Source organism: Mugil cephalus, chromosome 19, assembly GCF_022458985.1.
Source record: "Mugil cephalus isolate CIBA_MC_2020 chromosome 19, CIBA_Mcephalus_1.1, whole genome shotgun sequence".
Classification (NCBI taxonomy): Eukaryota; Metazoa; Chordata; class Actinopteri; order Mugiliformes; family Mugilidae; genus Mugil; species Mugil cephalus.
The window spans coordinates 15,106,326-15,124,764 of NC_061788.1; the positions used below are offsets into that span (position 1 = coordinate 15,106,326).

The 18,439-nt window shown below is 41.5% G+C and overlaps 1 protein-coding gene across 2 annotated transcripts in view; it reads left to right on the top strand.

Moving 5' to 3' along the window:
* LOC124996552 (poly [ADP-ribose] polymerase tankyrase-1-like) overlaps positions 1–18,439 on the top strand; it is a 79,314-nt gene that overhangs the window by 49,531 nt on the left and 11,344 nt on the right. For both annotated transcript variants that reach the window (XM_047569694.1, XM_047569695.1), the window contains 12 exons: positions 252–318; positions 419–605; positions 2,465–2,586; positions 2,673–2,764; positions 4,102–4,180; positions 5,029–5,200; positions 6,200–6,279; positions 8,837–8,982; positions 9,105–9,270; positions 13,927–14,146; positions 16,884–16,993; positions 17,875–18,063. In XM_047569694.1, coding sequence (XP_047425650.1) covers positions 252–318; positions 419–605; positions 2,465–2,586; positions 2,673–2,764; positions 4,102–4,180; positions 5,029–5,200; positions 6,200–6,279; positions 8,837–8,982; positions 9,105–9,270; positions 13,927–14,146; positions 16,884–16,993; positions 17,875–18,063 — 1,630 coding nt within the window. The remainder of the gene's footprint in view (positions 1–251; positions 319–418; positions 606–2,464; positions 2,587–2,672; positions 2,765–4,101; positions 4,181–5,028; positions 5,201–6,199; positions 6,280–8,836; positions 8,983–9,104; positions 9,271–13,926; positions 14,147–16,883; positions 16,994–17,874; positions 18,064–18,439) is intronic.

The following is an 18,439-nucleotide window of genomic DNA, read 5'->3' on the forward strand; positions in this document are numbered from 1 at the left end:
TTCCTATAGTGTCATGTAGAGGATGGTGAAGAGCCCACCTGTAACATGTTGTAGCATCCTGTCATACAGCTGTTAACATTTGGCTGCTTTTTGCCAATACAGCATTACAGCTGCTAGCACAGTGCGGACAGTGTTAGCAAAATCTTCCTTGAACTGGAGGCATAAAAATACGATGTGGATGAGATGAATGTAGATGTCAAGTTTTGTCAAAAGTGATCTTTTAAAAGTGTTTTATATTTCCTGTTTTGCAGTGGTCTGGTGCCTCTACACAACGCCTGCTCTTATGGACACTACGAAGTTACTGAGCTGCTGCTAAAGGTACAAACACATCAAACATACATCAGCCTGACTAGCAGCTAAATTCCATAAATTCTCAACAATCTCATGTACAAATCCTTCTCTTGCGTTCCTTCCCCAGCACGGAGCTTGCGTGAACGCCATGGATCTGTGGCAGTTCACCCCGCTACACGAAGCGGCGTCTAAAAACAGAGTGGAGGTCTGCTCCCTGCTGCTGAGCCACGGGGCCGACCCGACCCTGCTCAACTGCCACAGCAAGAGCTCCGTGGACATGGCACCCACTCCTGAGCTGAAGGAGAGACTCACATGTGAGAGCGTGGCGCTTCATTTCCATAAACATAAATGGCAGCTGCACGGTGTACGGGCTCTCCTGAATATGTCAGGACGCTGTATTAAAGAACCGGGGTGTTTAAGGAAGGGTGTTATATTTGGAACAGTTAATTTGTAGCTGAATATGTGACCTTTTCTGATGAAAAAAGACAAATATGATCATCTGATTGCTCACGATCCGCGTGCGTGGAAAGCTGGAAGCCGCCTTCACTGATGCTAATATTCATTAATTGTTTAAAATGCAGAGGAAGTCATCTTGATTAGAATCTGTAGTGGTACCTAGAGTTTATATTTTATCATTAATCATGTTGTTGTGATTTTAATGTTTTCTGGCTGCAGTTGATCCAGAAACGATTGTTTTTCTACTTGACTTTGAATGACACACGCGGCACTAACCCATTTTTGTAGACCACACATAAAAGCACGACGCTCTGTTTATTCAGTGATTCAGTTACGATCAAGATGTGCATTTAAAACATCACTGCATCTGCCAGCGCACTGACAGATCCTCTCCGCCACCGCAGTTCTTTGGAGCATTAGCATTAGTCCTGCGTACACTAAAACTTTATATCTCATTGCATGTTTTAACTTAATTTAGCGTTTTGGAGATGCACAATCTCCAAAACGATCTCTTATGTTAATTAAACGGAGACTGTTCTGGGATTAAGTCCGTTTTGTTAGAACAAAACCAGCGTCCTCAGAGTCAAAGCAGACCGGATAAGTCTTTGTTCCTACCAGAGAGCCCTCTGCAACTCTTAGAAAGTTAATTAGGGAGTCAACTCTCTTGTTGCTGCACTTGTTGCTTTATCTTCAGATGAAAACAACAATCGAAAGGCGGCACAACTGCGGGACATTCGTTCATACCGCTGTGAATACGCAAAACCGTCTAGTCTAGTTTTTCCATTTGATAGGACAAAAAGAGCAAGGTAACTGGTTTTCAGTCACACCACGTCTGTCCATACATCCACAGCTGTTACGTGTCTGGATGTTTTTTTTTTTTGTGTGTGTGAACTAAAGAAACAAGACTTGACATGTTATAAAGTGAGCTCTAGGGGCTGTTATTATTTTCCCGTTGGACAGTTGTTTCCCTGCGTTAACTATTTTTTTTTTATGCTCGCCATCTCCTGGCTACAGCTTATTATTTACTGTGCAGATATGGGAGCGTTATCGTTCTCCTCAGCTCCCTGCAACAAAGTAATTAAGCGCTCGCAAGTCATGCCCACACTCAGGTTTTAATCTTCAGAAGGAGGGCTCGAGTAAACACCGCTTCATTTTATACAAAGCCAACATTTTGGGAGCGTGTGACTAACATGATGAAACGTTATTGTGCGGGCTTCTTCTGTTTCCTTTTTATCAGCTCCATTTCTAATCCGTTGATTTGGATTCTTGTCTTCCTTGACCATCCTTGAAGTCGTTACTTTTAGCAGTTCTCGCTATTTCTCGTAACGTCTGGTAACAAGTGCATGTGGGCTGCGGCTCAGTCTGCAGATAAAGTTGAACGGGCTGCTTTCATGCGGCCCGAAATGCTTCTGAAGCGAAATAGCCGTTTGTAATTTTCATGCCCTGCGGATCATCAGTTGTTTCTGCTCCAGCTCCAGCGCACAGATCATATTTTATTAGCTTTCTGGTTAAAAAAACAACAACTTTGAAGTAATTTTTCTGAAGCATTTATATGCAGCACATCCACAACAAGTGAAATAATATCATAATATTTCATAATATGTGAAATAACACATAAGTCATTTGAAGCACCACGTGCTTAGATAACTCTGCAACAATCTTCGTCTGTTTCATCCTAAATGTTTGTTTGTGTTTGTGTGTGTGTGTGTGTGATCAGATGAATTTAAGGGCCACTCGCTCCTTCAAGCTGCTCGGGAAGCTGACATGGCCAAGGCTAAGAAGACGCTGGCGCTGGAGATCATCAACTTCAAACACCCTCACACGCATGAGACGGCGCTGGTGAGACGCGCGCACAGTTTGTTGGCACGCGTTCGCAACACTTCTGCGGAGGTGCTAAGCTTGTTCTTTGTGTTTGTGTGCGTTAGCATTGTGCGGTAGCGTCGCCTCACCCCAAAAGGAAACAGTTGACGGAGCTGTTGCTGAGGAAGGGCGCCAACGTCAATGAGAAGAACAAAGAGTGAGTAATGTTTTTAATCTTAAACACAAAATGTCCAGCGGTCAATGTCGGTCAGTGTCTGGTGCTGTGAAATAAAATGTAGCCTGTACGAGCTCTGTACATTAACACCTTCATGACTCATCAGTCATCAGATTGTTTCTGTGGCTTCTGAGTCGTCATGTATTATTAACAAACTCATACAAGCTGCTGAGTTGTTCACAGTGCTGATTGATTGAGTTACTCTTGTTTCAGTTTTTTTCCCATTTGCATTTTGTCCATTTACTTTTTTAACCTGTATTTATTTATTTATTTATCCATGCCCATTAGCTGGTGGTTAGTCTTCCTGGGGTCCAAGGAAAGACAAGAGATTCAATTATAATGTTGAAAAAGTTAAAACAAACATTTGATAATTTCCATAAACTGAAGAAATTGATTTTCTTGAACAACAAAACAACCACTTGACATACAGCCAACATTTATAATTTCAATGAAATTTCATTTATTTTCTTTTTAAATACCTGTTTATTTCCAATGAATAAGAGATGAGGCAGATTGTTCCTGTTAGTTATTGCTCTGTAGACAAAAGAACGTAATAAGGCTTTTGTTCTTCCAGCTGACCATTGCTGGACCCTTTAGTACCATAGCTGTGCACAGAACCTCTAAAAAATAATCTGCTTGGATAAAAAGTCAGAGTTTTTTTTTTCTAATCACGACTGACTGAACATTACAGCTGTGTTATGTGAGAGAAAGAGAAACATGTTGTGTACATGTAGGGAAATTGCTAATAAAGAAATCATGAATCTTATCTTTACACCACCATTGCTGCGGTGGTGCTGTGACTAAACACATAACACTGACAGTGTAAACAGAGATGGTTGGGTGAAACCACGATTGACAGTCGCCTCCCAGCAGATGATGTTGTTACTATGGTCTATTATTCGCAGAATAGTCAAACCAATGACTGTGCAGGGTTTGGAAAAAAAATAATGCTTCTGTCTTCCTTCCTAGTGTCGTGTACACTAGCAAACTAAACCAATTCATGATAGAAACCATCAAACTCTTCAGAACCAGAATAAATGCATCATTAGGTAATAGTCAGAAACATGCGATTTTGTGAGTATTTGTGACCTGATTGCTTTTATCTTTAGTCGTCAGCATTTCCTACAACATCTGAAACAGTGATTTGAAAAGAAAATTGATTTCATGGAAAATAGACACACAATTTTCCTTCAGTTTGTCGTCGGAGCATTTGATGTGACATCAGCTGTTTGCTAAACCACTCTTGTTTTTCTCTGTGGGTATCCTTGTTTGCTCCACGTTCCACCTGAGCATATCCTCTGTCTCCTCTTTCTCTGTAGCTTCATGACTCCTCTCCACGTGGCAGCAGAACGGGCTCATAATGATATCATGGAGGTGCTGCAGAAACATGGAGCAAAGGTAAATCACAGCGTCTTAATTCTAACCTTCGGCTTCTTGTTCACTCCCACCGTCATTTGTGTCATTTATTGAATCTTATTGAAAGACTGAGTCAAAGTAGATTAACCCCGATCGACAGGTAGGAGTAAGAACGAGCTTTATGTCCTGTGTGTTCAGGCTGTAATTTTTGAGTCAGGTAAAGTGTCTTTGATAACCTGCCATTCAACATTTATACAGGTAGAGGAAGCTTTGACATTCAGACATTAACAGAAAGTAGCTTTTTTCAGTAAAAGCGGTGACTCATTGCAGATTCGTTGCTTCACTCCCCTTTAATACTCAGGCCATCGCAGGGAAAACACTGACTCTAACATCTGTGCCGGGGTGTGGAAGTGACTTTATTTGGTGGCTCAACCGAAATAGACACTGAAGTCTGGCTACTTTTTCCATTAACAGCTTGTTATTCTCCGTAACACGTACTGTGACGGTTTTGTCCCTATTTCAGACACGATGCACGAACATCATCACGACACCATGAATATTTCTCCAGAATATAAGAATGTTCAAATGAATATTTTTTCCTATGATTTATATAGACGTTTAGCCACATATTACATAAACCTCTCTAGTATATTTACATTCATTTAAATATCCTTTGTGTGGGATATTTTTCTTGAAAGGTCGGGGATGATTTCCACAAGTTGGGAAAATAGTTTGGCCTGAATCAGATGTGGATGAAAAAAAATCAGAGCCGAGCCAATTAAAAAAAAACAGAAAATATACAATGTGGATAGATTTTTCTTGTCAGGTTCTTTTATGAAGCCGCCACTGACGACGTCCTTCTATTAATCATGATTCGAATGCGTTTGCAGGTGAACGCCCTGGATACGCTGGGTCAGACGGCGTTGCACCGCGCGGCTCTGGCAGGCCACCTCCAGACCTGCAGGCAGTTGCTAGGATACGGGGCAGACGCCTCGCTGGTGTCACTGCAGGGTTTCACTGCTGCTCAAATGGGAAATGAAGCCGTTCAGCAAATTCTCAACGGTATGCCTCCCCTTTGTATGTGTATGGGTGTATGTGTGTGGGTGGGTGTTTTGGTTGCTATGCAGCTGCTGCAAATAGTGGGATTAACTCGAATCATTTCTAAAGGTCTATATTGATAGACCTTTGATTTTCAAACTGAAAGTGCAGAAAGGTAAATATATTTTATTGGTTGGGGAAAAGTGAGCAAACTCTACTGCTTAAAGGTAGAAGAAGCTCCTCATCACAGTGTTTCCAGATTAAAGGTACCCCGTGGAGTGTTTTTATAAACTGAGTTTCTGTTTCTCATTGAAAGGCGAATGTATTAACAGAAAATGTTTAAAACATGGAATCTGCGTTGCTTGCGGTCTTCTTCTTCCCCACTGTTACTGGCATATTATTGAGTTTTACTCGTTTCAGGGAAATGAGTTTATTAACTGAATATTTTGATGCATTTAACCGCTCATACTATAACTAACAAAAAAGTATATGCACCTACTGTGCGTATAAGGTGCTGTGTCACCCTAATTGCTGCAGAGGCACCTTATAAATCTGTCCTGTCCTGGCTCCCTGTACCTGACACAACATTACATAACATAATCTAGGAGCTGATTTGAAAACTAGAAATATCAACAAATAAATTTTAAAAAAACGTGCATTTATTATAGCACCTGCGGCAGAACCTGCAACTCATCTTCAGCGAGCCGGCAGAAAAAACGTCTGCAAAAAGTGGAGGATTCATTATTCTCAGTCTGTTTTCCTCAAGGTGCAAATCAAGAAGATTTCCCTCCCATAAATCTAAAATAATGTGGTCGTTTAACATTTTTTAATGCGGGATGCCTCATCTTAAAGTCATCTGTGAATTACTGTCACCTGTCCCCTCTTAATTTTTTATATATGCCCTCTAAATCTTTATAGAGGATAAATATACCTTCCTGCTCACTTATAGCTTTTAACTAATGTTTGTCCGGAGCTTGTGCAGGCCGTGTTTCTTCATCATTCTTCTCGTTTGGTGCTCCGCAGAGAACGTGCCGGTGAGAAACTCGGATGTGGACTACAGACTTCTGGAAGCCGCTAAAGCCGGAGACCTGGACACCGTCAAGGTAGTTTAATTCTGTCAACAGATTAGATGTTTAGTGTGCGTGTAAAAGGATTACTTGGCGGAAAACAGGGAGACAGTTCTTCTCCTAACAGTTTGCCTCATGAGGGCAGGAATGTTTTTAATTGCCTCATTAAGGCTCGGAAATAGTGTCCAGAAAAACGCTTCTATGTTCTTCTCTAATATGAAAAACAAGATAAATGTCTTAAATCTGCAATAACTGGGCTCTGATTATAAATGAATGCATCAATTGTAAACAACAGAATGCGACGGATAAAAACCTTCGATGTAAGCGGTGCATTGAAAATGTCTAATAGATGATCTTACCGTGGCAGACTTGGATATCCACACGCGTAACACTCTTATTTTTAAATGAAAATGTCCTGACCTTTGAGACCGTACTTGTTGCTCACGCGGAGTCCTGGTCATAGTGATTTTTGTTAAATGTCAGGTGGATATCGTTCGCTGCCAGCTGAATGTTTTCTGTTCATGCCTTTGTTTGTCGCCCTCATTGATTTTGATTAAAAAAAGAAAAGAGAATTCCAAACCTTTATTCCCGTCAAAGGCCACATTTCTCGTTTGATAACATTTCCGCCGTCGTCCTCTGCAGCCTATTGTTCGCCGCCGTTTGTGGTTTGATCTGCACCTGAACCATTTGCGTTAAGGATGCGGCTACAAACGATGCACTGTAATATACTTCAGATAAAAATAAACAAGGACAAAAAAAAAAAGTAAAGTAATGTCAGGACCTTCAGATCCATCTATCTATTATTTATTCTTGCATATCCAGTAGAGGGTCATGGGTGGCTGGAGCGTATCCCGGCTGTCATTGGGTGGGAGGCAGGTTGCCTGTCTGTCACAGGTCTAACACAAAGAGACAAACAACCGTTCACACTCGCAACAATTTTCAATCACGCATGCATGCCTGTGAATGTGGGAGGAAGCTTAAGCACGCAGAGAATGCCCAAGCAGACACAGGTAAAAGAGGCCGTAGGACCTTTGGTTTTTGGTTTAGAGTGAAACCTCGGGTGTCTCTACCCTCACAGACACCCGGTAAATGGGGTTATGTTGATGAAGAGCTTCTGTCAGAGTCTGAAAATGCTTTGACAGGTTGGCAAAGGACGGCAGTGGTCAAGGCAGAAGAGCTCTGGTCCGACTTTCTGTCAGCCTCTTTTTATGTGACGATCGGGCCCATATCCACACAAACCGGGGGTAACGGTCCACCCGAGCTTCTGATTGACACTTCTAAGAAATACTTATTCCTGTTCCCTATTCAAAAGTTCACCGAGTAGATTGGAGACCCCCAGACGATGAGTCAAAGACAGAGACGTGGGAGAGAGTCTGTCATTCAGGAAGATTTTCTGCATTGTTCAGACCTGAAAACATCATTATAGATTATCCCCTTATTTCTTGCTCCATGATGTATAAGATAGACCTTCATTTGCTGCAATTTGACCGTTGGGCCTTGGCATATTGCTTTTATGATTTGCTCCATTTTAAAAGAGATTCAGATTTTTAATATTGGCAAATGTTTGAAGACAAGTAAATAGAGGTTGAGAAGCTGTCTGGTAGATTATTATTGTATTTAAAATTTTCTGAGACTACTGATTTTCTTTTAGATGAACTTGCATCAGTTTAGAACTGCAACGGATGATTCTTGCCACTGTCGTTTTGATTAATCGTCTTGATTAATCAAGATTAATTATGATTCAAATCAACCCAAAGTATCAAATTCTCCCTTTTGGGAAAATAGAACTAATCTGGTAACTCATTTGTTGTACATATGACAGATCGATTGACTTAACATTGTAGCTCTATTTAAATTAGTTATTGCTGCTATATGTAGATTTTCATTGTGTGCAGAATGTGTGTTCCACCCGACTGTCTGTGCTAAAAACAGCTTTCACAAACAGGAGCACTTGAAGTGATGGATAATGGCTTTGGATTGTTGAACAGCAGGATGCTTTCAATTCATTTCCTGTAGAAGACGTTGGCGGAATGGGGAATAAGTAAATGTATAAATAAAATAATTGGATTTGAAATAATAGAAAAGAGCTCCTATTTTCTTTGTGAACAGTGGGGGTGGCGTGTGCAGGTGCTCTACTTAAACTTAAAAGCCTAAAAACTTTTTTTTTTTGCTGCACATTTCCATTCACTGACATTTAAAATTACAAATAATAACGCAGTAGAGCAGCATTACTCATGTTGTCGGAGTTTTGTTCAACGTCAAAGTGAAGATAAATAAATTATAACTTCCCTGATGATGTCAGCATTTATTTCCATACCGGGCGCGATCCTGAGATCAGATCTGGAGACGCATGTAATGCCAGGTCTGAACACACTTAACTAAACCCGGTCACTTGGGATCAGATTGCCCAGATCAGATCCTAATGCAAAATCTGAAGAGGTTCTTAGTTGAGTAGCGAAATGTCTGAACAGAATTCAACCAGTCCAGTTGTCTTTGTTATAGCTTTGTTTTTGGATATCAGCGTCATCCCTTGCTCAGAAAAAAATTGGATGTCTATTTCAATTTGAATATTATTTTATTGTTGTCTCTGCAGTCGCTGTGCACGGCTCAGAATGTGAACTGCAGGGATCTGGAGGGACGACACTCCACCCCTCTTCACTTTGCTGCTGGCTACAACAGGGTATCAGTGGTGGAGTACCTGCTGCACCACGGCGCTGACGTGCACGCCAAGGACAAAGGGTGAGACATTTCACCTAGGGTGTCATCAGTGACAAAATAAAGTAAATAATAAACATTACGGTTTTAACACTGTGTTAGCTCACACGTTCGTCAATACAAGTTTTGTACGTTTGCCTCTGCAGTGGTCTGGTTCCCCTCCACAACGCCTGTTCGTACGGTCACTACGAGGTGGCCGAGCTGCTGGTGAGACACGGAGCCTCGGTCAACGTGGCCGACCTGTGGAAGTTTACGCCGCTCCATGAAGCTGCTGCGAAGGGAAAATACGAGATCTGCAAACTGCTGCTGAAGGTTTGACCTGCACGGTCCTCTCCTAACTTTTAGATCAAATGCAGCGGCCTTTTCAGCCTAAATCTGCGTTACTTAGCAGTAGACTACGACACCGCCTCCACACATTTTTGTTAGGATGCATTGCAGATGTTGATAATCATCATTGTTAGCAGGATATTATTGGTAGCTCCATTTAGTAAATGTGCAGGGTTAATGCTCTGTAATTATACATTATTTACATGACAGAATGAGAGAGGATCAGCTCCTGTGAATGCAAGAGCTGGTGACAAAATGATGATAAAACATCTGCTACTAATGCAGTTAATGGCATGAGGTGGTGTGTGTAACCCGTGATTAATGTGTGTACGAATCAACATTACGGATCCCACTTTAGTCTTCTAATTGTCAAATCGAATCGTGCAAATATTCCCTGAAAAGGCACGCTGTGTCGCGCTCTCTGCGAGGGATAAACTCTGACCAATCAGGCCGCGACGCTGAAGATATCTGTTGTGTAACACCAGATTGTCACATCTCTTTGTGTCTAAATGAGTCCCGTGAAATGTTGCAGTTTCACAGCTGAATGCATTTTTGTTTTTCCTATCAAAAACACCTCCAGACAAGGTTACATCACCACTTTGTTGCTGCCATATGGGGCCGCATAAATTATTATTGGATGTGCGCACACACAAATACGCAGTGCACACAAAACATGTGAAAAGGCAGGGTAACTGTGTTACTTGAAATGATTATGTATTCATGTATTGTCAGTGCATATTGAGATTGAGTTTGGTGATGAAGAATATAAAGGCATGATAATAAAAACACAATATAGTGAAAGATGAGGGGAAAAAAACAAGATTTATACTAGACAGCAACAAAGGTAGAAGTAGATTATGAAATAAACAGAACAGAGTGAACTGTTGTGGGAGAGTATAGCAGCATATGAAACAAAAAAAAACAATGCGTTAGAGCTACAAAGTAATTTAGTGTGAAATTGACCAGGTCAGAATGCCACGGTAGTAAAGAAAATGAGGAAAAGCACGAAATGCAGCATTTTACAGCGACAATAATGGACCACTTTGAGCCTAACTGCAAGTGAGCAATGCTGGTGGTAACAGTAAAAGTGCGACGATGCAGCAAAATGACAGTTATGGTAGATGAGAGTGGGTTGTGGAGGGGCAGAGTTAAAGAAGGTGACAGCTCTGGAGAAAAAAAAGCTGCTTCTCAGCCCGACCGTGCAGGCTAACAGAGGGCTGGTGGACATGTGCCGGCATAATGCATGGACTGATTTAAAGGTGACTCGATGTACTGCTGTCCTGATAAAACGTAATTGTGTAATTCATTTATCAAGCAAGGCATGCCAAATTTCCCTGGTTCCAGAACATGAATTACCTCCTGTCTCTTAAATCACTGCTAATTAAATATTTTTGTGTTTAGAGCTGTTGGTTCGACAAGACGAGCAATTAAAAAATGCCCTGTCTGGCTCTGGAATGTTTTCTGGCGTTTTCTGTGACAAACCACGTCTTAATTAATTGGAAAACCACTGAGACACTGTTTCAGTAGTATGCTCATAGTGATTCATGAGCTGCTCCTGATTACATTAACAACTGAGGCTTTACTGTGAACACTGCAGAGCTTCAAACTTTTCCAACTCCTTCATGTCAATGCTTAACTGTTATTGAAGACTTACTGACAGGAGAAGTAAATAACACTGTTATAGTTCAGTGTTCTGCTGGGAAACTTTGAACCTAGTATTTATGCGGACGTTACTTTGACATGTATCTCCCACCAAGGTGCTGACCTGGCCAAATTCACTAGATCCCACACAAATAAGGCAGGTGGTTATAATATTATGTCTAAACATTATGATGGTGTACATGGGTGCTGAAAAGACAGGAGGTCCCAGAATGCAGCCTTGGGGTGCTCCATAATTAAAGTAGCAAGACTATCAGCCATCCTGTTCAGTTCAGGGAGGCTACTTTGCTAAGAGTTAAATCAAATTGTTGAGCTAAAAAGTATGTCAGGCTAAATGTGTGGAAGGCCGCTCGTATGTTGTCATCAACTGAACTGATTATCCCACTGGTGATACAAACTGAAAGAAAGATTTTTCTTGAAATATATATGAAGGCCACATGCCTTAGAGCAAAAGCCGTTCAGACTATCAGTAGTTTATTCTGGCACTTATCTATGGACAGGTTATATATTAAAAGAAAAACCTGAGTAAATAAAGACATAAAGGCAGCAGCTGCTTCCTTGTAGAGCACAAGTGGTGAAAATTACACCCATTTGCAGTCATTACGTCTCAAACTAAATGAGAACCTATGGTCGCGCTCATAAGTCATTGTCACCAAAGCAAACAACTGTGAAGCTATGATTCAAAGCTGTTCTGATGCCTTGTTGTGACGTTGTTGTTTTTGTCTAATTTGAGCAGTTGCTAACTTGAGACAAGTGCAGTCTTTTATACGAGTCTTTTATATATAGATGTTTAAGATTGTCATGAAGACCAGCATGACTGCAGCCGATGAACACATGTCCAGCAATACCATCTGCCTCAGCAGATTTAGTTGTGTTCCTCCAACATAAGGCTTGCGAACGTAGTAGGAGTTTATTAGAAGTTATGTTTCATCCTTAACTGGTGCAAACGTACTTGACAGACACACTTTTTTTCTCTTTCAAAGAATCATTGTGCTGTTTGTTGCATTCAACATAATGGAAAATGAGTTTTATTTACCGAAGTACTACACGAAGTACGTTTGCCATTAGCCTTATCATGACATAGCAGCAGTAGATCTGATGCTTTCCTCACTGTCAGTGTGTGGGGCCTCATGTGCAGATAAATCCCAGCTACTGCCTTCAATACAAGTTCAGAGATAGAGCAGTTGCCTCGGGGCATACTATTACACCGATCTGATGGTGGATTCAGCTCTTGCAATACGAAGTCTGCAAGGTTAGAGACACATAGATCGGTGATTGATTGTCCATGGTGGGGGGAAAGTTTGCCATTTCTTTCATTCTGGTTAGAAAATTCTCGCAGTCTTGAATTAAGTCGGATTTTATGCATGTGGCTGTGATTCTTTTGTGCGCTCTCATTTGACACGCTCATGCACAGAAGAAACAGAGTGTTCCTGCACATTGGTGTTAATCTGCCATGGCCTCGGGATGCAGCCGTTCTCTCGTTTTGAATAAATTCTACGAGGTGTTGAGGGGTGGGTCTGCTCTGCTTGTTGACAACTTTCAGTCGTTCCTTTTTGTGTTGGATTTTTGTGCAGAATAAAACTCCCAACATGCTGTTGTCTAGCCATCTTGTGAGACAAATGTATGAGCATCTTCTTTGTTAGGGGGGATGTGTAAAAGCAAAATGTATTTCTGCTTAATTAAAGTGGAATCTGTCTTGTTAGCGCTTGGTATCAAAGTGTGAATGATTTATAATCTTGGCGAAATATCTTGGTGTGATGTTGCATCGTCTTGCTAGAGACCAAGTGTGTCTTAGCAGTGGGACTTTGATTTTGGAGTTTCTGGTGATAAAAGTTTCTTTCGGTGACTTTATTTTGCTTGCTGAATCATGTTTGCTGTTGCTCTTCTCTAATGTTCTTAGCCAGACTGGCAGCATGGCTGGAGGAATGTTTTGTTCCAAACTGATGTGCCTCACAATCTATTCAATCTATTCAATCTATTGCCATTAACTTTTGAACAGATACTTGTGGTTCCCAAGAGAAAAGAATCTTCTGACTCCCCCTCTATCTATTTAATCCTTTGATCGCACGCTGCAGTACTTCAAATTAAATCAGTGACAGTTGCATCAGCTTCAGACATACTTTGTGTGTTTATTATTTTACAAAAATAATCTCAAATGCAGCTCCTGTGAGCCAGATAATTATCTGCATATTATAGCTTCCATGCATGGTTGACTGATAGAAATAGAAATATTTTATCCTTGTTTACCTGTAAATGTCCCCAATCATTTCCACTCTAATTTTCCCGGATTGAGAATGAATCACAATAAGAGCGTTATTAAAACAAAGAGATAATTGAATGTGAGAAGCGTGACGGGGGTAGCGGTACGGCCATTAGAGGTAGATAATGGACAGTTTGGGGCCAGCAGTGGACACCCAGGGGAGAGGTCCAACAACATGAGTGGATTTCAAAACTTACGACGTGACAAGTTAAAACGTAACCTAGGAGACAGCTGAGCGTTGAAAATGTCTGCTTTCCCCTCATCCCCAGAGGATGTGGTGTTTTCCACTTCACTGGGTGTCCTGCACTCACCTCTCCACCTCCTCCCCTTTCTCCGTCTCTCCTGCTCTCCAGTGAATTACCTTCGTCCTCTTCTCTCTCATCACTTGTCGTGATGTCTTCCTCGACTAAGTGAAACGCTTCCACTGGGGTTGGAAAGATTTGGGATTTTTTTTTAGTTAAGAGTAGCTGATGTTTTCTAGCAACCTCTGTTCTTTAGACCCTGAAGAATTCCCTGTGATATATTATTTAACTAATCATCGGCTTGACTTTTCACATAATGGAAATTTTAGACAGATTTTTTCTTTACATTTAATCGCAAACCTTGATGTTGGGTATTAGTTTACAATAACACACAGTGGATAAATATTTCTTAAACATATTTGCCTGCGATTGCCGATCTTTCCGTCCTCAACTTCTCTGTCTCGGCGTCTTCCTCTCTAGCATGGAGCAGACCCCACCAAGAAGAACAGGGACGGCAACACGCCCCTGGACCTGGTGAAGGACGGGGACACCGACATCCAGGACCTGCTGAGAGGAGACGCTGCCCTGCTGGATGCTGCTAAGAAAGGCTGCCTGGCCAGGGTACAGAAGCTGTGTAGCCCCGACAACATCAACTGTCGTGACACGCAGGGACGCAACTCAACTCCGCTGCACCTCGCAGGTAATGTGCTTCCAGAAAGAGGTCATTTTATCAAGTTATACCGAGCATGTCCCTGAAATAAGCAACCTTGAGGCGTGGGTTGTTTACAGATGCCAATCACTCCGGCTTAGAGCATGTCAGTAAAAGCTGACCTTGGATTTTGTTACTGCGCAACGCCAAGAACAATAAACACATCCAGACAACTAGAGGTTTACGCGCAGAATCAATTTGTTGATTAACTTTGCCATTTACCAAAGACTTCCTAATCACACCATTTTTGATAATGGTTGTGAGTATATTTTAGCACACGCTTTTTATAAGGACGCTCAAGAGTTATTATCACTGGGAATTGTGAGCGCCTCAATGTCACCTCCACATCAGTTGGTCTCACACCTAGTTTGTAGTTGTGAAACTGGCAGCGTTGCCCCTCATCGCATCAACCGAGCTGAGACCGGCTGAAGAGGGTGGTCTCTGAGCACTTCAGATCGCTTCCTGGAGCAGTTTGTTTATAGCAAGGGCACAAGTTAAGGACTGATCTGACTACGCATGTTATAATATAACCAGGAACTGTCAATAGGTTGTTGTTGTATGCCTCCAGGATGCATCTTCTCCTTTGGAGGTGTCTCGTGCCAGCAGTTCACTTTTAAGCATATAGAGGCTCCATCAATCTGTACATGTTGTTCACCTACATAACACTCAGTGCGTTTACATGCACGTGAAAAAACTAATTATTGCCTTAATCGGACTATAACAGGAGAACTTAAGTGCATGTAAACACGTTGCTCCGATTAAAATCGGAGTTCTCGTTATTCGACATTGAGACGCCCAGATAATGCGATTGAATCGGAGCGTGTGACCCCGGAACAAAAACATCCAAGAAAGCCGATCGCAGAAGAAGAAGAAGAGAAACGGAGCCATCTGAGGGATAACACAGATCTTACCTGCACCAGAAGTAGCGTGAACATTAAGTACATGATTAAAAAATTTACTATTATCCGTCTGGTTGTTGTTTGAATGCCATTCCGCCGCATGAACGACTCTTTTTTATTATATCACATAATAGGCCAGCTGGAAATCGGGCCGTATTAATGTGGTATTAACCCGCTGAAAAGACACGTATCGCCACCTAGTGTGGAGGAGGAGAACAGTTATTCGATTTTCTTGCGCTGCATGTAAACTGGGACAAGGACTGTAGTGAGAAAGTGGAATTTTGAGCATAGCTCGATTAAGCTCTGCATGTAAACGCACTGAGTGATACATTAACCATAGAACAACAGTAAATTCCACTGCCCATATTTACTCCTGATGCTCCAGTTTCAATGCCATTATTTTCTGACTTCCTAACCTCCAATCTTTTCTGCAAGATTCTGACCAATCAAAAAAACATTTAGACAAGCACACACATTCATGCGCTCTCTGACTGTCAGACTGGTCCTATTGTTCCTGTTGCAGTCACGTGCGTTGAGCTATTTCAACTTTTCCTCTTTATTGCTACAGCTGTGAGCATGGATGCTTTGTGCTATTGGGCCGTTATACCATTTTCCATTTTAATATTTACCAGCATTTATCGATCAATATGTCATAATGTTTAGCTGGAGCAGTTTCCCGAGAATAACCATGACTCTCACCAGCTTCATTATGTCTTTAAGTCTTGATGGCCGAGATAATGCTTGTACCCTGAAAAGAACACAAACACGTTGTTATGTATATATTCAGTATCTGTAATCATCCTGACATGTTTCAGAGATGAGAGCTGCTGTAGCAGCTCACAGGCATATACACACACACCTAATGAGATTCACGCTGATCTAATCGTCCATAAATTTACATTAAAGCACTTTTCTTTCTGTTTAAACTGTAGACAAATAAATATTGAAAGTGAGGATTTATGTATGTTTGCTTATTTTAAATAAAGGTTGCATGGGGTCAGTAATTAGATATTTTATGTGGTTTGCCTTTGTGCTCTTCTAATATTTTCCTGTCAAGATTCCCATTAAGTGTTGTGACACACCCAGACATGAATAATGCAAATATTCCAGCCATGCACCATAAAGGAATTTTATAACAGCTGTTTGTAGTCCTCGGCGCTGGAGACGGCAGCGGCCTTAGGCATAAAATGTTCAGGTTGTCTGTGTGGCCTGTTCTTTTGAGCCTCGTATCCCAGGGACTCTTGATGGAATTTCTTCAGATCTGAAACAAATTCATTCTAGCACAGACCTTTTATAAGGTTCACTTTGATCAAGGATTTTGGCCAAAAGGTCGCTGTAATCTCACAAAACATACATGTGGCAACTGAAGAATGCATACACTGATTTGCACAATGGTTTTTTGCCAATGTCAAAATTGCCAAAATTGGATTTCTGCATTGTTTAGTTGTATGATCTGGAAATGAAACCAATTTGCTTTTGCGTTGCACACAACTTGTTAACATGCATTTTACATATATAGAGAATTTCCATAGCTAGACAAAGTATATCTTAATTAAATTTGTAGGTCTGATTTCTTTTCCACTTTTTTCTGACCATTTAGACACACACCCACGCACCCTCTGCCTTAATGTGCTTGTAATAGGAAAAGATGATTATACTGTGCTGTCACGCTGCTGCTGATGTAGGCAGACAGTCTCTGTGTCTTTATCATTACTTCCACCTCTCTCATTACCTGACCGTTTCTGTGTCTCGTCCTTTCCGCCATGTATCTGTCTCACCTCACTCGTCTTTCTTTCTGCTCTGCTGTGTTTCTCTGCCCTGCTCTGTAGCCGGCTACAACAACCTGGAGGTAGCAGAGTATCTGTTGGAACATGGAGCCGACGTGAATGCGCAGGACAAAGGAGGACTGATACCTTTGCACAACGCTGCTTCATACGGGGTAAGACGTGTACACACATGCTAGAACACTACACAGTTTGAGTTCGGCTCTGCCTTTACTTTTTACTTTTACTTTTAACACGTTAGCTGTTAATTTACAAAGACAAAAAGTCTTTTTCTTTTCTCAGTGGTGAAGATCTTGCGCTTTGTTCAATTTTAAATTAAATTTGAGTATTTTACCTTAGGCCCCGTTCACTCTTTCCAGTTACATAATTTATAGTCTTTGATAGGGCCTTTAAATAGATAATGAAAATAATGGTTTAAAGTCCTTAGCACTTAATATTCTCAATGTTTTCCATTGTTGTTGTTGTTGTTGTCGTTGCTGTTAAGTGCTCAGTAACTAGGAGCAGATATTTTGATATTGTGTTTGTAATGTTTGACTGTTAGAGCCCGACTTATTTCCTCATCATTGTTAACATACTGGAGAAGTCTGAATTTCCCGTCGGTGGTCGTTAAATGGCGCAGCGTCCATAGGTTGTCAGCATCCTCCTCCTAACAGAGTCAGGAAACACATGTTAACATGAAAGCTTGATGAGCTCTGCGTTTTGGAAAGGCACACACACACTGCTGGACCGTCTCCCACTGTTACTGAAACACAAACTGCATTGTGTTTGACACAAAGACAAGAGCTGGAGACAAATGATGAGGGAGAAGAGCAGGGAAATAAGGAAATGAAGGAGCAGTGAGACAAAACGGAGAGGTCACAATGGAGTTAATAATTCACACTTTTTCTTCCAGAGAAGTTTCTTATCATGATTTTAAAGCAGCCATTCGCTAACACTTTTTATTTCTGTCTTTCCCTCCCCCAACTTCCTCCTCACTCTTCTTTGTCCTCCGCTTTACATCTCTCCCGTTTCTTTTTCTCTATCCTGCCTTCCTTAGCATGTGGACATAGCTGCCCTGCTCATCAAGTACAACACGTGTGTTAACGCCACAGACAAGTGGGCGTTCACTCCCCTCCACGAGGCGGCCCAGAAAGGCCGGACACAGCTCTGTGCTCTGTTGTTGGCCCATGGAGCCGATCCCACCATGAAGAACCAGGAGGGGCAAACACCGCTGGACTTGGCTACGGTACACGAGGCTTTCTTTGGGATTTTTCTCACTCTCAGTCGTGACGTCTTCCCAGTAGGACCCTCATACATGAGTCAGCACATCAGCAGATTAAATTGATACTTTGATAGTTAACTCTTCAGACAGTGGAGCGCCATGAGGAGACATTGCAGAAGGTTCGATAGTGGAAGAGACAGCTTCCTAACTTCTTCACATTCTAATGAGGTTTCCTAATGAGATCACACGGATCCTTGTTCCCTAGAAAACTACACATCACTGCAGCTGACGTCCACAGGCTTGTTATGTAGAAATTATCATTCTGCTACAGTTTGAATCCGTACTTCAAAAAGTTACACAAGTTATTTAATGGATGCACTGAATTCTAAACAGTCAGTTC